Source organism: Falco peregrinus, chromosome Z (assembly GCF_023634155.1).
Source record: "Falco peregrinus isolate bFalPer1 chromosome Z, bFalPer1.pri, whole genome shotgun sequence".
NCBI lineage: Eukaryota > Metazoa > Chordata > Aves > Falconiformes > Falconidae > Falco > Falco peregrinus.
Genome location: NC_073739.1, coordinates 44,932,678 through 44,951,242, shown reverse-complemented (window position 1 = coordinate 44,951,242; position 18,565 = coordinate 44,932,678). Strand labels below are relative to the sequence as shown.

At 37.6% G+C, this 18,565-nt stretch overlaps 1 protein-coding gene across 6 annotated transcripts in view; it reads right to left on the bottom strand.

Moving 5' to 3' along the window:
- Positions 1 to 1,970: 1,970 nt before the first annotated feature.
- Positions 1,971 to 18,565, bottom strand: part of PRUNE2 (prune homolog 2 with BCH domain) — a 144,161-nt gene continuing 127,566 nt past the window's right edge. For 2 of the 6 annotated variants that reach the window (XM_055791111.1, XM_055791116.1), the window contains 8 exons: positions 16,322 to 16,424; positions 14,749 to 14,880; positions 14,513 to 14,599; positions 11,166 to 11,264; positions 9,098 to 9,133; positions 8,537 to 8,575; positions 6,989 to 7,036; positions 1,971 to 4,829 (listed from right to left, as the gene is read on the bottom strand). In XM_055791111.1, the coding sequence (XP_055647086.1) occupies positions 4,808 to 4,829; positions 6,989 to 7,036; positions 8,537 to 8,575; positions 9,098 to 9,133; positions 11,166 to 11,264; positions 14,513 to 14,599; positions 14,749 to 14,880; positions 16,322 to 16,424 (566 nt within the window). In that variant the 3' untranslated portion in view covers positions 1,971 to 4,807. The remainder of the gene's footprint in view (positions 4,830 to 6,988; positions 7,037 to 8,536; positions 8,576 to 9,097; positions 9,134 to 11,165; positions 11,265 to 14,512; positions 14,600 to 14,748; positions 14,881 to 16,321; positions 16,425 to 18,565) is intronic. The other 4 variants (XM_055791113.1, XM_055791112.1, XM_055791114.1 and 1 more) reach the window with 4 other exon arrangements.

The following is an 18,565-nucleotide window of genomic DNA, read 5'->3' as shown; positions in this document are numbered from 1 at the left end:
GGGTAGCTGTATTCTGCAATGGGAAACAGGATGCTAGAGGAGTTACAGGACTGGAGGAAACGGACAATGAATGAGCAGTAGAACAGCAACTTTCCTGACCCTTGCACTGCTGGATTAACCTGTGATAGGTACTATAGGGACACCACTCTTGCCTCTAGAAGTAAGCATATATGGCTACACAGCTGACACAACCTGAGACCTGTCTTTTATTCCCACTAGTGGCACAAGCAGGAAATCAAGGGCACTTTAACATTCAAAATTTCAAAAGATTATACCACAAACATGAAAATCCGTGTTTACAGATTTTGTATTTCTAACAAAATACACTGCTGTCACCGTAACAAGCTTTCAACACTAACAAGTTTAAATGTTAGAGGATGCAATTTTACCAGCCCAAAAGCTTCGAAGGTCAGAACAGACAAACCAAAATCAGATGGCTCTAAAAAAAAAAAAATCCATCCACCACACACTTATTTCAGAGAAAATGCTAAGGAATTCTTTGATTTACTTTCTTTAGAAGCATTTACATTTCACACCTTAAATGTTTGATCACTAAAGAGTACTAGAGAGGGGCTTGGGCTAGATGATCTGTACAGGTTCTTTCCAAACTAAACCATTCTAACTTCTCAAACCAATTCAAAAGATGAGGTTTTCATTTAATCTAATAAATTCCAAACTGCCATGGGACTCATTCATAACAATATGGGAGCATTTCCCAATTCTGTACTTACTTACTACTTACCTGCAGTTTTGTCTTCTCCTTGTATAAATAGTTGTGTTTACTGTACCAGTGTTCCCAGCTACAAAAGCCATTAATCAGCACTCTGAGAACATTAGTCAAATTACTGGAAGATGTAAATTGGCAGATAGTTAGGTACACAGAAGGTAAGGAAGAGAAAGTATCTGAGCTCTCATTACAATAATGATGGTACTAGGATGACCTGCAGCTCTCCCAGCTACAGTATTATAGCTGGACATAAGTGTAGCCACTCCAACCTGAGATTTAGGGTATAAGTGACCCCATATTACTGCACACCAATCACCTGCTAACAAAACATTTAAACTGGAATGCAATTATACTGGAAGGGCCTGGAGAAAGATAATCAAAACCAAACCAATTTAAGATTCCTGAAATCTAGCAGCACTTCTTTTGTACGACACAGTCATAATTAAGTCTGCTTCTAAGGCTCAGTTTAAGCCTAAATTATCAACCCATAAGATCTGATGAATCTTCAAATCAGAAATCAAAGAGACTATTTTCAACAAGCATGAAAGGTTGGTTTAATCCACCTTCTTTGATTTTGCACTGAAAAGGTGTATGAGCATTCATAGAGTTGATTGCAGGGGAGGTGGCAATTAAGAAGCCATAGGTTATCTCCTTCTAGCTCTTAGTTGGTGCCTCACTGGTCAATGCTCCAGGTTAGCTGTCCAAAAGGCAGCCAGGTTTACTTAACATAGAGGCAGTATAAACTGACCCATCTGACGCAGACTGGGACAGGAGTAGGCACATGGTACCTGGTAGGTGAGAGGACTGAACATCCACCAGCTCCAACTCCTTCCATCAACATGTAGTCAACAAGGTTGTTTAACTGCTCAGGGTGGTTTCACAGTCGGTCTGTTTCTGCCCCATAGCTTCCGTTTTCTGCCTACCATATGAGATGGTGTGAGACTATGACTATCTATGCAGTTGATTTTTAGATAACAGCATAGACATGAATTAGAGAGCAATTTGAAGAGCCCCTCCTGCTTTCTTTCAGGAACACTATTGCTAGTAACAGCAAAGTAAGGATTTGAATACATGGAGGTGAAGAATAACATCACGAGATGCAGAATTAATTCAGTTTCAATTTTTGGGAAGGAAGAATGTTTATAACAACACAAAGAATTGTGATTTGAAACAGTCCAGTGTTCCCATGCACCCAGAGAATAAAGAAAAGAACTTTGAGCTGAAAGGAAATAACTTCCAGTGGTGAGTTGTAGTTCTTTATTTCTGATTCATAGGTATATATACACATACAACGATATTAGGTATCCTTGTATTGCTTAATCTATAAGTCAGCACAGGTTTTTTAACAACAAAAGAATTGCAACTATTAATTTGTATTTGATCTGAGCACTCTGATACACAGTATAAAAGATCCATATATAAAAGATTATATCTGTGCAAGTACATGTACTATATTACTCTTTCAAACTACTGATTTATTAATATTGATATATTATTGTTAGAATAATATAGAATTGCCGTATCATAACATTAAAAAACTTTTCAAAATATATTAATATGCAAAGATAACCACACCTTAACCTTGCAATCATTGTTGTGCTGCCACACTGATGCCCCAGTTTTGTTTTAATGTGACATTTGGCTTAAACAGGTTCCTTCTGTCACACTGCCATTATTAGTCCACCGACATTAATAATATTAATTCACATGTTGTTTTGCTGTTTAGTAATTGCACGCAAAGCCTTTAGAATTAAACTCACCTCTGAGTTGACAGCCAGCACTAAGACCACAAATCTTTTATACCCTACTTAGGTCTCAAACAGAGCATAGAAATGTGTGTTGAACTTTGCTTTGCGGTGAACTTCTCTTAGCAAACAATTCTCTCACTTATAGCGTAACACAAGTCATCCGGCTCACTCTAGTTGGCTTAAACTACAAGTCTACAGATGTGATTTCATGCTACTAAATGCTTTTAATAGTTTAAATCTAGGTAAAGCTTAATTAGCATCTAGAAGTTAATACAAATATTAATCTGTACATAAAACATTATCCCCAATATACTAAGTGACAGCACTTTCATAAGGCAGACAAGCCAAGAATCAGATATCTGAGGAAAGGTGGAAACTATCAGAACCTAATTTAGGGCAAGGTTATAGAGCAGCAACAATGGTCAGCAGGATTAAGTCCTTCCTCTGTGGAAATGAACAGGAACTGACAGAAAGATGTGATACTGCAGGCTAGCTAGTATGACAGAGATACAATGCACCACCTGTCAGTACAGCACAAGGACTGCAGAGGTGCTGATATTTCAGTTTTGATGCTGGAAGGTAAGAAAGCATTTGGCAAGTCCTTGCCTTTCTGACAATTTTTTCAACCTTCATTACAGTAGCTGAAAACTGTGCACATGATGGATGCTTGCTTCCTCGGCTGCAGACTACCTTGCAAATAGAAAACACAAATTGACAGAGATGGTAATGTGCAAACCACAGAACAAAAATACCGATCTTAAATGAAGGATAAAATACACTTTTCACTCTCAATTTAGATCCTACTGAAAAATCAAGTTTCATGCCATTTTGCTTTTTGCTTAAACATTATTCCCCAAGAAAACTTTTGCTGGTCTTCTCTTATTAATAATTCTGGACTGGAAGCAGGACTGGACTTAATGTACATGTAAAAATAAGGTGCAGATTATCTTGACTTGTTACGTCTAATCACTTATTTATGAAGTAGAGAATCCACAGATGTAATTCTAGGGCATTATGAGAATGTTGTGAAGATAAGAATAGTATTTCAGAGAGTGTGTAACACTTACTTTTGTTAGGACATCCCACAAGCAGGCGAGTCAGCAGGTTTGGAAAGTGCATGCACGTGTTCATTAGAGGAAGAGAAAGCACTAGCCATATTCTTGACTCTTGCCTTTTTAAAGTATGCAAGTGGAATTCACTCAACAATGAATTTGCACTCTCTTGAAAAGAATGATCTGAGAGGCTTCAGTTAATTTCCTGTAAATATGAGGACTTAACTGCAGTGTCTTTTGTGCCAGTACATGGGACAGCAGCAAACAAGAAATGCTTATGGTTTTTACCTTTTCATGTTATTTTTTCACTGTTCTGTTCCATGACACAGACCATACACTTTTTATTAGATATACTTAGGAATAAATGTCAAATTATTATTCAAACAAGTGAGTGTAACTCCCAGCTGTTGTAATCTTCAGTTGTTAGTAGGAAATACTAAGTATCTGTTTCATATTGATAGCATTAATAGCCTTTACAATCGGAGTTAGGATGCCATTTGAAGACTCATAACCCCAAAGTTCTGGAAAAACAGATTCAGAAAACAACAACAAATTAATTCTCCAAGGCTTTTAGAATATATGACAATCTTCTACAGGGTTAGCTGCTTCTATAAAAACTATCCCTAAAATATATAAATTTAATTATTAAAATTTCAGTTACAAATCTGTCCTCTGGGAAATCCACTCGGTAAGTAATTATTTTTTCAGTATATCAGTCTTTTCTGTGACCAAATTAAAAAGTAATTAGGATTAAATGAACTTGGAAAGACTTTTCAGACAGCAAGAAACAGACAAATTCAAGAAAGTCCTGCATCACTTCCAGAATTATTTTTGAACAGTAAAGTTACTGCTGCTCTGTGACACAACCAAGCTAACATTTATGGCAACAATTATTCTGTTCAGCTATGCATAAACATTAATATACTGAAGACAAATGAAACAAAAATCCCCATCCTCACCAACTTGTTCATGAGGCACACTGTTGGTAAAACGGTAACCTTTAAAACAGAAATCGCAGACACATAGAAACCGATGCTAGATGATACAGTTTTCCTAATTAAACCTGTTTTTCCTCAATTCAAATAACTAGTCCAAAAATTCTTCTGTTTCCATAGCAATAGGATTGGCCCTTTTGGTTGTCTTGAATTGCTGAATGACACTGAAAAATCAAAACCCAATCAAATTAACCTAAATTGCCTATTGTACACCATGGTCATGGATGTCTGGGCGATGAAAATCCAAGTGAACCCTCTTCTTCAAATGCCTGGCAATGATGCTTTTTATTTCAGGGTCATGTCAATGCTACACATTAAAGACAAAATAAACACAAAGAACAAAAGAAAGAATAAATCAGTGCTATGAAACACATGACTAGTAATTTCCCCAATCCTGAGCTCCTGCAGTGCTGAACACCCTCATCTCTCATTTGTTTAAACGCATTGGTGTCAAATAATTTACACACATCCTATCTACTGTATATGGAAAACCCACAACTCTGTAAGATCTGTTTCTCTTATTAATCAGTAACTACATTCCTGGCAATTTCAATCAGTAGACACCAGATGTGGAAAGATCCACTGGTGAAATGACACCACAGTGTGGCAAGATATAGGGTGCCTCTAAAAATGTTTCTAAGAGTACAGTTTTACCATTTAGTGCAAAGCACATGTCACCAAATACTTTAAAGCCTTCTTCAGAATAAGAAGTTGTCATCATAAACACTGCATCAAAATACAGTTTTCCTCACAGAATACATAACTATTTAAAACACCCTCAATATTTATGAACTGTTACAGAACACACACAGTTCTTTCACTGAATTATTTCATAATGATGTGGGGTTTTTAAGAAGTCATGAGGAAGCACAAGAAGTTGAACAAAATAGAACACAAAAGAGCATGATAATAGACAAAAACCTTTGGAATAGATATTACAAAGACAACAAAAGCAAACTAAGAGCTGGGCAGACTCAGGAGAGGTTTCAGCAGAAAGCATACAGAAGAAAAGTCTGTGTAAAACTGCCATTATCATTGTGGAGGCATTTACAAGGGAAATCCTATTTCCTAAAGAAACAACAACCAGAAACAAGTGATATAACCACAGGAAAATTATTACTACTCTGAAGAGAGATTCGCATTTATGCGGAGAAAAGGCAGAATTAGCATTAATTTAGCCTCAACTATATTTAAGCTAAATATAAATTCTCCTCTCATATTGCTTTTGCACTGACCAGCTTCTCTTTTGAGAAAATCAAGAAAACTGTTCAAGCCACAAGAAGACCAAAATCATAAATAGTCTTTAATATATTATGTATTTTCTGTTCTCATACTTCAAGAAAATCATTCTTATATTGACTCACTACATAATAAATAATGTCTGAGAAAAAAAAGGGTTTATGTTAACTGCTCTAGGAATGAGGAATTTAGCTTATGGTTCTAACATACGTAACAGGTACGATACTGTGATTGTTCACTAGAGTACAATTTTATTTCAAAAAAGTGAAAAGAAAAGCTCCATTTTATTAATGCATCTGTTTGCTGCATGTGCTTATTATTGTGCTTATTATTTGCCTGTTTACTAATACTCATGTTATTGATGGAACCTTTTACTGAGGATTCAGGTTTACTATATGCTATTTTCTGAACAATATTCCAGTGTGAGACACCAGTGTATTTCTACATACCAGTCAGATGGTTAGGGCCAGCAAAGTCCCCAATCACTCCTCCCCTGGACACACTGGTCAGGAATATACACACTGCTGCAATGGCAAGTCCTCCTGTCATGCTGTTCTAGCAATGAACTGTTAGTGCTTGTGTGACACACAACGGCTACGAACACCCTCACTGATGCACAGTAAAAGTAGTGCAGGGTTTTCTATTTGCATGTTTCAGTTATAGTAGCAGACGGAAGAACAGCGTGCCAGAGGACTGGCACGTTCCCATTTCCAGTCCAGCTTTGAAAGAAAGAGACATACAGATACTGGAGATGTAATCAGGGAAATAACTATGAAAGAAGCTGAGAAGCACAAAAAGCAAAGAGAAGGAAGACATCAAGAGCATGACCCAGAAATCAAAGGAAGATATAAGACTTTTTATCACTGAAGGAGAATGGCAAGTTTACCAATTTACTTTTAATTGAGGAGAATGCATGGGACCATCTTCACCCTGATCATGTTGCACTTTTTGGTTTTTACATAACTTAACATGAATATCCTCAGGCTAAGAATTCTATCTGTCTCTGCTTGGAAATAGTTTAAGACATTTTAAACACATCTGCAATGCAAATATAATAAGTCCAAACTTCAGTGCTTTTTCTGCTTGCATTATGTTGAATAAAGTTTCTGAAAATAACTATAAAAGCATTTAGGTCTCCAAAAAGCTTTATGGAGTCTACTCAGCCTCAGTTGCTAAAAATGTGGTTGTAAAATAATGTTAAAACATAGATGACAGTATTAGGCTTACTTCTGCTCCCCTGAAGTAATTTCTGGATCATTTGAGAGACAGCTAGTCCTGAGCACAAGAAAAAAAGAGGTAGCAGTAAACATTTCTTCTGTGTTTATTTCTTTCTCTTTTTAAATATGACATCAAGTTTAGGGGATGTAATAACTAACTGTAGTGAGTATTCTTTGATAGCACAAACACGCAAACGTTATTGATAGGAATGTAGTGATCTTAGTGCCTGCAACATGAATTAGTTTGAGTAATAAATTTTTAAGCTATTTCCTTAAGTTATGGAAGGGAAATGCACTACAGTAACTTCATACATTCAACAATAATCAGTGATGCCTCATATGAATATTTAGTTCCCCTTTCACTTGCTATGCTGCAGCCTTCATTCTTTTAAATCAAAGGAGTAATAAGAAAGCTTTCTTCCACAGAGTTTTTGTTGTCATATACTACAATGCCTTTGAAAATGTTTGAATAGAAGGGATAGAAGTTTCATTTCAAGGTTGGGTGAGCCTCTTTTTTAAGAAAATATTCAGGTGGTATCAGAAAACCACTTAAGCAAATCTATTGCTTCTGAGGCAGTCTAGCTGCTAGAATCAAAAAGCAGTGGCCAGTGTTTTGGGTATTTCTGTGGCCATTTTAAAAGCTGTTCTCAGGAGAACCAGAGAAAGATATGTACCACCAAAAGAAGAAACTTTAGAAAAAATACAACAGAGAAGTAGTAAGATTAAAATTCTGAAGTGCACAAACTAAAGGAAGGAGACTGAGAAGAAACTTCAAAAACTCAATACCTTTGGTTACAAAAAGTGCAGGAAAAATGTTATACTAAAACTAATAGACAGAGCTCCCTTCTCCAGAATTTTACGTGAAATATACATGTGAAAAAAGTGCACTGGATACCTTCTAAGCTCTGCTCAGTTAGTCAAGGATTATGTCCTTCCAGTTAAGGATTTCTATAGTACTTTACACCATACTGCCTCAGTATATTGAAGTCAGAGTCATGAGTTTAAAGTACCTATTCATCAGATGACACCGATTTATCAAGTGACCATAGGCAATACAATATGATCAAGTATTAATCCACTGACCTATCCAACCAACACTGGAAAGACAGGAAAAGTTACCAACGTACCTAAACTGAGAATGTGGTACAACAGCTATCCCTGATGTAGTAAATTTTTAAAAATTATTTTTTAAAAGAACTACCTCCTAAAAACTTTATCAATCTGACATAATGAGTGAAGGGTACAAAATGTTTAATGAACCATTTTAATAGGGTAAGAAAGTAATTTCAGTCCTCCCCATGATTAAAGAAACAATCATAAAAACAGTAAAAATGTTTTTTGTAGTGTAAGTGTATGATTACTCCTTACCGAGACCTAATGGTACAAAATAAGGCTGCTTATAGTAAGAGGGGAAGTCAATTCACAAATGTGGCAACTTATACAGTTATTGAAACTATGAGCCGATTGCTGTACCAAACATAGAACATACTACTGCATTCAATCTATTCCTGTGAAACAAGTAAATATAATGCTAGCATCAAGCTGAAAGCTATCTTACTTAGCTGCTTCTGAAGTTTCCCTCAGCTCTTCATCCAGTCTGCATGAGTAAAAGTTATTGATATAAAGAAACAAAGAAGCAAGCAGAGCGTAAGAGAGAAGCAGAGCAATAGCAGAGCAAAGAAAAAATACAGTACATGCTTCTAAAATAGGCACCCAGTATTTTGCACTGACCCTAAAGCTCTTCAGCTGAGCATGATACCATTTATCCCTGTGCTTAACCCACCTTTAATTTTTAACTCCTTAGTTAGCTCATTTGGAGGCAGAAACATAAAAGCAGCCAGGGATCTGAGGCATGCCCAGTGGAGGATTGCTGAAAGCATTCAGTTGCTCTATCAGGTAGTATTAAACTAGCTGCAGCCTGTGCCAAGTCAAGGATCTTTAGAGTTCAGGTAAGTTATTTGCAAGGGAGGCTGATCTCAACAGCTTGAAGGGCAAAATGAGATTCCACATCATTGCAAGTCCTCTCTCACTGAGCTGTTGAGGTCACCTGCAGGTGAAAGGCTGTCACACAGATTCACTCCATTATGACCAGCAGCATAGGCTAGAAAGCAAGTTTTACCTCATTCTTCTCTTAATACACTTCTCTTCATCATACCTTACAAGATAAGAGTGGGTGAAGGAAAAGAAAAGGTGTACACGTTTATATGATACAATAGGCACACTGAATCCCACTTCAGTAAAAGCCAGCAAAGAACCACACAACCCAAATCCTGGCATAAGCTTGTGTACTTTGTACAGGTGGGATTCCTTGTGACCAGAGGTGGTATTTCTGTCCTTGTCAGTGGAGCAACTATGAAGCCAAAAGCTTAATTTTTGTTTTATTTTGCTACAGGAACCTTTCTCAATTTGCAGCAGAAGGGAAGCTATCAGCTGAACACTGTTGTTCTCCCTGTGGCATGTGAATAACCACTCACAGTGCCTTGAATGCACACACCCACTAAACCTTCATATCACAACAGCCTGAAGATGCTTGCCACCAGTGGGAACACTTAGCAACTTTTGGTTATCTTCTTCAGCAAAATCATGCCTCATCTGGCTGCTGGTGACATGAAGCAGGCAGTTCTCTAGAATTTCTTTATCTGTAAGTCCTAAAGCTTCTTTGGTACTGATGTTGTGATCATTTCACCTTTGGTCTGAGAGGTGAATGGACTTTCCAAACAGTTTTCAGTCTACATGGAAGATGTGTGTAACAGATGTGTGCACTGCTACAGACAGTGTAATAGTCAAGAAACAGCAAGGAAGCAGAAAGAGAAACACACTGAAGTACCAGGTTAAGGTGTATAGCTAAAGGGAACTATAAGAAAATGTTTACAGGAACCAAGAGGAAGGAAGGGAAGGACAAGGCATGGCAGGAGGATGAAAACATTTTATAACATTAAAACATTCTGGACATCTCTCTGCCAAGTGACCAACTACCTCTGTACTTCACATTCTTAGTATCACTCCAGGCCTAAAGAAGTTACAGCAGCAAATAAATCTGAGTGGAAGTCCCTATGATCCCCGATTAACTGCAAGATCTGAGCTTCACATTTGCTCCCTGGAATTACACCACAAGTATCTGAGCAAACACCAGCTCAAAGACAGAAATTATGCTGCTTTCATAACTAATGTGAGGCAGGTGTGAAAATTCCTGCCCAGGTTGAAGAGATCTATGACAGCTCCAGAACAAATGTTCTTCCTACCTAGTCACTGGCAAGCCCTAAGGAAAAGACAATCATACTTGCGTATTTACTCATCAAAATACTTTCTAGAACAGAATGTTCGCCTGTTCAAAACGTAGGGCATTTGATAAAAAGAATAATTTAAAAAAGCATTCCTGAACAGCATACCCTTTTAATAATGACCCACATGAAAAATCACGACTGATTTCCAGCATTTTCAGTCTTGATATACCATTTCAGTTTGTTGTTTTCAGGTCTGAAAAAAAGCCAGCTGAGGTGAAAAATTCAACCCAACTTCCTACAATTTTTTTAAAAGATTTATTTCCTTTACAAAAACCTGCATTTAAAAAAACCTTTACACATAGGAAGCAAAAACTGAGACACTGTCTTTCAGTGTTTTCTGGGTTAAACCATGAAAATCAACAAGATAAGGAACAGTAAACCTATGGACTTTCAGTGTTCTTCTATTGAACAAGCTATCTTTGAACTATTGTTTCAATTCAAAGCTTCATATGACTAAAACTTAAAAAAACGTTTACTTAAATAGTGGTAAAAATTATGGAAAAATATAGCATAAGTGACACCTGTGGAAGGGTCAAACTTTCTCCTATTTTCTTTCTGGGTTTCAATTAGTGAACAGTCTGTTCCAATCCAGATTATATAATCATAGGGTTGATGGGACTCTGAGCCTTATTTTCTTCATTTTACTAGCAGCATCGTTTGGTCCAGTACAAAAAACCTTCTTCCTATAAACAGTAGCTCCCCTAGGAGTATATATTTATTATGTTTTGTGTTTCCATTACAGTGTTTTTCTGCTTCTGAATGTGACAGTGGAAAGTGCACAAGAGAATAGGAACACCATCAGAAACGGGCTTTCTGTTTTTCTTATGGACTCTGAAACACTATTATTAGATAGTGGAAATAGTTTGCACTAGAACAAGGACATGTTTACTGTACATTACTTACTTGACAATACTGTCTGGTATGTGCACATATTCCATTGGAATCATCTCACGAAGCTCTGCCAATGTGTTGACATACTGTATCTTACTGCTGAACTTAGAGCTGAAACAAAGAAACAACAGTTAATTGACTTTCACCCCCAAATCTTTTATTGTAATTTTTTTTTAAAAAAAAAGATGCTATGTACTTCATGCAGTAAATAATTAAGCACTTTGTTATTCGTATTTCAGTTACAGAGTTCAGCTAATCATGAACATACCTAAGATGCAGTAAGGCTGAAATCAAGTCCAGACCTTCTGCTGTTCCTTGCTTAGGCTGAATGACAGTATTTAGGACAACATTATAAATTGTAATGTCTACATACCCTAGCATGAAGTTTTATAGTTTGAAGGAGATATATGAAAATTCTGAAACTAATCAACCCCCCTACAGCATACTTAGGTGTAAAAACAGATGGGAAGCATTCGCTCAATGTGGTCACGATGAATAAACATCAAGTGATTGTGATGAATTAGCATTTGTATTTGACACCAATTCTCGATCAAACATAATTAAACTGAACTTTTCTCATTTGTTTAGATGATTACAGATCTGATTGTGCACGTGCATGTCCATTCTTACTGCAGAGCCTTCTTATGAGGAAATACTTCCCTTGTTTATCTCAGCTGTGCTATATGATCCTTTATTGTGTTTGAGAAATGATCACTTGGAAAATAGCTAAATTGTTCAGAAAATACACTTAAAACAACACTATTCATTTGTCTAACCTGAATTATTTGGTATGTATGAACTTGTGAGAGAGCTTTCTCATTTGGCTCATAAAGCAATTTTCCATATTTAACTCTGGTTGTATTTAGATAGCCTTCTAAAATCTGTAACAGCGACGAATGCACATTGACCATAACTGTTCTTAAGTTTAGACCATGAAAACCAACATATTCTTATTTGCTGCTGATTTAGGGGTATGACCAGACAATACAAAGCCTCTGAAACAGCTTTGGGCAGAAGGCTACTTCCCCTCCCTTTACCATACATATCTTCCTTATAAGGTAAAGTGAGGCAACAAACAGGAATACATGAAAATACTGTCAATAGTTGTTTAAGCTCATCCATTTCAATTTGTCCCTGTACCAGATTAGCATCACTAGGCACAGACACTGGAACAGGCCAACGATCATGTTTTAAGATGAATCACTTGCAATTATCCAGTCAAAGCCATGACAATATACAGACAATTCTTAGTATTTTATCCAAAAATGTTAATCAGTCTGCATTCTGAACTGCCAGCTAAACTAACTTGGCAAGCTGCAAGGCATAAAGACTGGGCCGGGGGGGGGGGGGGGGGGGGAAGACATAAAAACATCTTTCAAGGGTTAATTTTTCCACTTAAGGATTCTCCTGGGTCCACTAATTCCACCACAGTAATTGATTTCTGAGTAATTGCTTCATGTGGGAGTTTGTGTATGGACAACCCAAACACATGACCAAAATAAGAAGTTCTCATTCAGACTTCAGGGCAGGCATGCTGTCAATAGTGGTAAACTTTGTATTATTTAAGTATTTCCATCAAACACCAAATATCTTTCACAGACACTTCATTAGAAATCTAACTTCTCACCTAACACAGCTAAAGTGATCTCTAGTGTGATTATCTGGTCCATAAAGTGTATCTAGGATCTATCTTTGCAGCCATTAGTTCTTTCATCCTGTGTATTCAGACAACTGTTTAGTGTTCATCAATCAAGTCCCACACTCCACTGAATGACCTTGCCAGTTTTTGAGGTAGTATTGTAGCACATCCTCAGTGACTTCACTGTCCCTTGTCTTTCACTTTCTTGATGCCTACTGTTTTGTCCCACATCTCAGCCGAAACAGAATTAAAATTATGTTGCTAACATCTACCTCCTTGAAATCTCTGCTTGCTCGTGAACCAATTAATTTCTTACTCTAAAATTTCCATCATGGTTGTCAGTGGTTTGGTGAACAGCTCAGGGCTAGCAAACTAAGGTATAGCCATCAGCCTTCAATCTAATCAAGTCTTTCTCCTTACATTGCTTCTTACTGAATTGACTTTGTCTTTTCATGCCTCCCAGAGTTTTTTACTCAGCTTTCTCATAGTGCCCTTCTTTCTTTCTTCTTTCACCAAGTGTCCTTGGTGAGGGTTCAAAAATCTTACATTATCTTCTACAAAAGTCACATCAGCCATGCGTCCCACCCACCTTTCTTCAGCTACCATTTGCACTTCACTTTCATCTTGCACTGGGACTTCAACCTACTCAGCTGAAATGGAGAATTTTTCTGAATAAATGACTAATGACTTGAAACAGATGTGGCATATTTGTCTGGGGTTTTTTAATTTTACTGCCTACCTTTCCTCTGGGAGTAAATAGGATGCCAAAAGAAACACCTCAGATACCAAATGCAGCTCAGTGAATCCCCATCATTACTGTTAATAATTCCAAGTATTGTTTCTCTGTTACTCTGGTATTTTTATTCCTCAATTTCTATTTGGTGTTAAAATTACCACATATGAAAGAAGAAGCTCCATTATGACACCCTGCCTGTTGCACTTTGGCAGCAATGGAAAATTCATGTGCTTCCCCATCCCAATGTCACCCTGTCAGGACAAAGCACCCTGCAACAGACACCTCCAGTGTCCTGGGGGCAGACCTCTCTAAGGTCTGTCATGATGTGTGTTGTGTGGGGTAGGTTCTGCAGAAGATTCCTCTCCTGCCTGAAGCACTTTCTCACACACGTCAGCCTGCTCTCCCTGATCTCATGATTTCAGCTGCACACTTGCCCACCTCAAACAATTTTTGAGGTCTTCAGGATCTGTAAAATTCTTTTGCTTATTCACTAATCAAAGTGGTTTTTTGGTAGCTTTAAACCTTTTTTAGAACTGCAACTCCTATACATTCAAACAGCTCAGGGTACTGGCAGTCCTCTTGCATAAGCAGCAACTAATTTTTTTAAAAACACAGAATTGTAGCTTAATCTTGCCCTACAGCCTGGATTTTTTAGATTAGGTGATTATCCTTACAGGAAAAGCCCTCCTCTACACGCCTTTTAGCTGGGTTTGGAACAAAGACTATTTTAAGAGACTGAATTCCCAGTTCTGCATACACATACAGGTTTAGGATACCTACCCTATGATGTCTGCAACTAGATACTCATATAAGTAACTCTTCCCCTGCCCCCTCACACTTTAGGAAAGTCAACTCCATCTGTCAAAATCCCAACATAAACTGTAAACTAGTACTGTTCAGTGAAAGATTAACAGCCATGTCTGATTATTTAGGGTGCTTCTGTATTCTTAGGGACACAGGAAGTCACTGGTATTCACTGCATACCTTATAAAAGGTCGTGTCACAGCCAGAATTGTCCGGATGAACCATGATGGATGAACAATTACAAATGATTTCAAATTTTTCCGTAATCTAAGTAAAAAAGAAATTGTTTCTTTAAAAAAAACAAACCTCAAAAAAACCCATACAGAAATATCATATACAGTAAACACACAAGGGAGTAACAGAAGTGGACAGATTTAGAATAATAGCTGTGGATCAGAAAAGACAGTACTACTCACCGTCGGTCAATCATCTGGTAACATTTTTTCATCCAACCCAGTCCAGGCATCCTCCTTCTTGGTGTTGCTCCATTCAAGTAGACAATCATATAGTCTTCAGCTACCATCAGCTCTAAGGTACTGATTACATAGCTGATGAAAGCACAGAACTAAAGTGAGCACGTACTTTACATTATCCACTTATGCCCAAACTAAATCAGTCTGCTAGGCACAAATCAAGGCAAACTAAGCAATTTATGACATGACAGCGTATTCTTTTCCTTTAAACCAAAGCAAACATTTAGCACTGGTCACCATGCTACCTGCAGATGTATTAACTAGAAAACCACAATCTTACCTGCATCTTCAGAAATATGTGGACTCCTTATAAAGGTTAAATTTCATAGTGAGTTTTCAAATCTCATAGGTGACTTTGTTGTTTCTTTTTTTAAAAAAAAGTGCACAAAGATTTTGCAAGGGAGAGCAAAAGCAAGAGAGATCATGTGAAGTTCCAGGAACTTCTGAAATTAACTCTTCAGAAACTTCACTATTAATCATCATGTTTGTTCAATGCAAAGGGTCAGGAGAAGGTACTTGTCTATAATTCCCATGATCCTTGCACTACTGCAACTAAGCCTGTGACTGCCAACTACAAACACTTTGAATCTCAAGGCTAATAAAACTTCTCCACCAACCTGCCAAATGACAGCAGTTGGTCTGACCTGGAACTAAAGCACTATCTCATTTTTCACACATAGACACAATGCTGAAGACACTGGCTGTCACCATGCGCCTTTCTAAGGACTGGAGTTCTAAGGAGACTAGGTCTGTGCTCTTGGTGCTTTGTAAACTGCAAATGTGAAGGCCAGGCCTCTGCTGGATTTAGAAATTACTTACTGGGGTTTAGTACACAAAATGCTGTAATGACTGATTTTTTTGGCTGCCAAACCAAGTTGCTACTAGGAGTAACTTTCTTGTGATAAATTCGAGCTCATGTAGCCAAATCCGTGTCCTACCCAACTTGCCCCTGCCACTTATAACTGAATCAAAAGCAGCTGGAGTCAGGAAAAATACTTAGAACTGTTTGTATCAGCAACTGTCATTTATGTTGTGTTTTTAAAACAACTGTCAGAAAATAGGCCTGCGATTCCTAAACACAACCACAGTATACATCAAAAATATGAAATATAGTGATACCTCATGGTAATATATAATAAACAATGAACAACCAAAAACATCTGGTGGTCTAAGTTCCTGCTGATTGTTCTCAGTAAGGGCTGGAAGTCATTAGTGAAACAGTGCAATGATTGTAGGCCCGAGAAGCTGAAGATACTGCATTCTTTGACATTTTGGGAGGTACTACAGTTAGATTTAGTCCTGACAAACACACCTTAATTTAGGATGGTGAGCAGGTAAAGAATACTGAAATAATACTCCACTGAGCAGTTTATCTAAAACTGCTGTTTCCTTTGTTATTCTAGTCACTCCCCCTCTAATGACCAAGTTTACCTCATAATTAAAGACAGGTTATCTCTCACTACATAATTGTGAGTACTAACTCAAAAGACTGTCACATTGCTCACATATCACTCACAGGAAAAGATTTTCCATGACATAGTTGTAATCAGTTCGACTGCTGTCTGGCAAGAAGCATGCTGCAAACACAATGATAGCATTCCGACCATCACCATAGTATCCTGTGGAAAAAAACAAAAAGCCATTTTTGCTTTTGCCAAAGGCTCTTAACAGGATAAATCAAAATCTCAAAATCCTGGAATGGAGCTACTATGTCTAGTGCTGAAGAAAACCAAAAATGCGTGAACTATTCACCAAGCAATAAGGAAGAATAGTCAGTTATGTTGAATTCCTAAAAAAAAAACCACACTTAGCACAACTATTAGTAAACTTTTTATAGAGACCAGCAAAAAAAACCCTTGTAAGTAATACAGTCTTACCTGAACTCCTGGTCCACTGCATCTCTATGGCAATGATATGCTGAATGTTCACCTTAGACTGAGGAATAAGGGGCTAAAGAAAATATCCTACATTCGTTATCCTGCATCTTTTGATTAACGTTCATGAAGTCTCTCAATCCAGTCTCAGTTGGCTTGTTCAGCTCTAATGGCCTCAGGATATTAAAACTATAAATGCATCACACTATACTTCTGGGGATTAGTTAAATCCTTCACTGCAAGTTTTGTATAAAATACTTTTTTTACCTTGGACGCTCCAGCTGCCCAATACTGGCATTCTCTGGGCTATGCCACTGCCTAACGATAGCTGCAAACCCTTAAAACTGCAGCACTGCTCTTGTGGGGTCCAGGACAGCTGCTTGTTACCCAAAGGAAAATATTTTCTTTCATGATAGATTAATGCTGGTCAATCTTTTCCAAAGTCCTTTGCAGCTGCTATCGATTTCTGTGTTATTAACAACAAATATAAAATACTCCTGCATTGTTAAAAGACACATGCAGTCAGGAAGCAATTTATAAAGATGCTACAGAAATTCTCGTAGGTAGGTAGATAGCACTAACAACACACAGAGACAGAAGCTGGGTATACTTAAGAGAACAACTTGGAAGCCTTTCGAAAGAGGTCAGGAGAAACTAGCCATGAGGGAGATGCTAATGCTTGTGAAGGAAACCCTGAATATCCCTCAGATAGGAACACAATCCTGAAAAAAGAAAAGGATAATACCAGCACCTATACAACACTTTCATAAGGAGATTTTTTAAGACTTTAACAGTGCTTTTTGGACACTAGACAGCAGTATCCAAGCCTAACTCAAATGTCCATATAACTTCTTGCACTGTAGCCAGCCAAGCCACGCAAAATTCTCTATAGGAAGTCAGAGATAATACATGATCCCTGTGTGGTATTCAGGGAAGAGTGAGAGATTATTTTGTTTTCTTCTTTCTCACTCAACATCTGAGCTGAGTCTCAGCTAGCTGAAATAAGGAGATAATGTTTATGTCAAGGAAGTAATTTCTTACATGACTTTGTAAAGATCTTCAAAGAATCCAGAATCCCTGACAAAATGGGTGCTTCAAAGTACTTGTTCATGAAGTTTTCTATGCCAAGGAGAACCATAGCTGGTTAATCTCAACATTATTCCAGTCATAATGACATGCACTAAGGCACTCTCCATTTAGGGCTCTCAGCTGTTCCTTAAAGGACTGAAGAACACCACCGCTTCCCCAGTTACAATGGTGAGCAAAAGAAAGCTAAGTTTCTGAAAGAAAAATGTGCATGTCAGAAGTAAGTCTCCTGTCTCAAGCCATGCTGTTTCAAATGAAGGTTTAGCAAAGCAACCTGTTGAAGGATTGATTACATTGGACCTTTTTCTTTCTGAATTTGATTTGGTAGATTTGACTAAATATAATGTATTGGATGAGATTATAATATATATTGTTGATGGTAATGCCAACATTGAGTTGAGAATGCTAGCTAGCCTAGACCTCAACCACTGAAGAATCATTGTGACACTGCAGGAATCTTTCTGTCCTTAGCCTTTACTCTATCCTCCCATGATCTTGGCATCTCCTGTCTTCACAGCACTGTGAAGTAGCTTTTTTACTGGCTCTCAGAGGCCAAGGGCCAGCTAATCTATAGCTAGGCTTCCAGAGCTAGAGAAGCCACGTATAACAGTAGCCCAGCATATGTCCATTCTCTTCTCCACAGTACAGTGCTGTTCTCCATCCTATTGGAGGATGTGGACAAGCAAAAAAGACATGGGTGATAATTTTGGTGTCCCAATGAAGATGTCAACATCAAATTCAAAGAGGAACATTGCACTCTCTAGTAAAGATGTACACAGGGAGAGGGAAAACACTCCAGT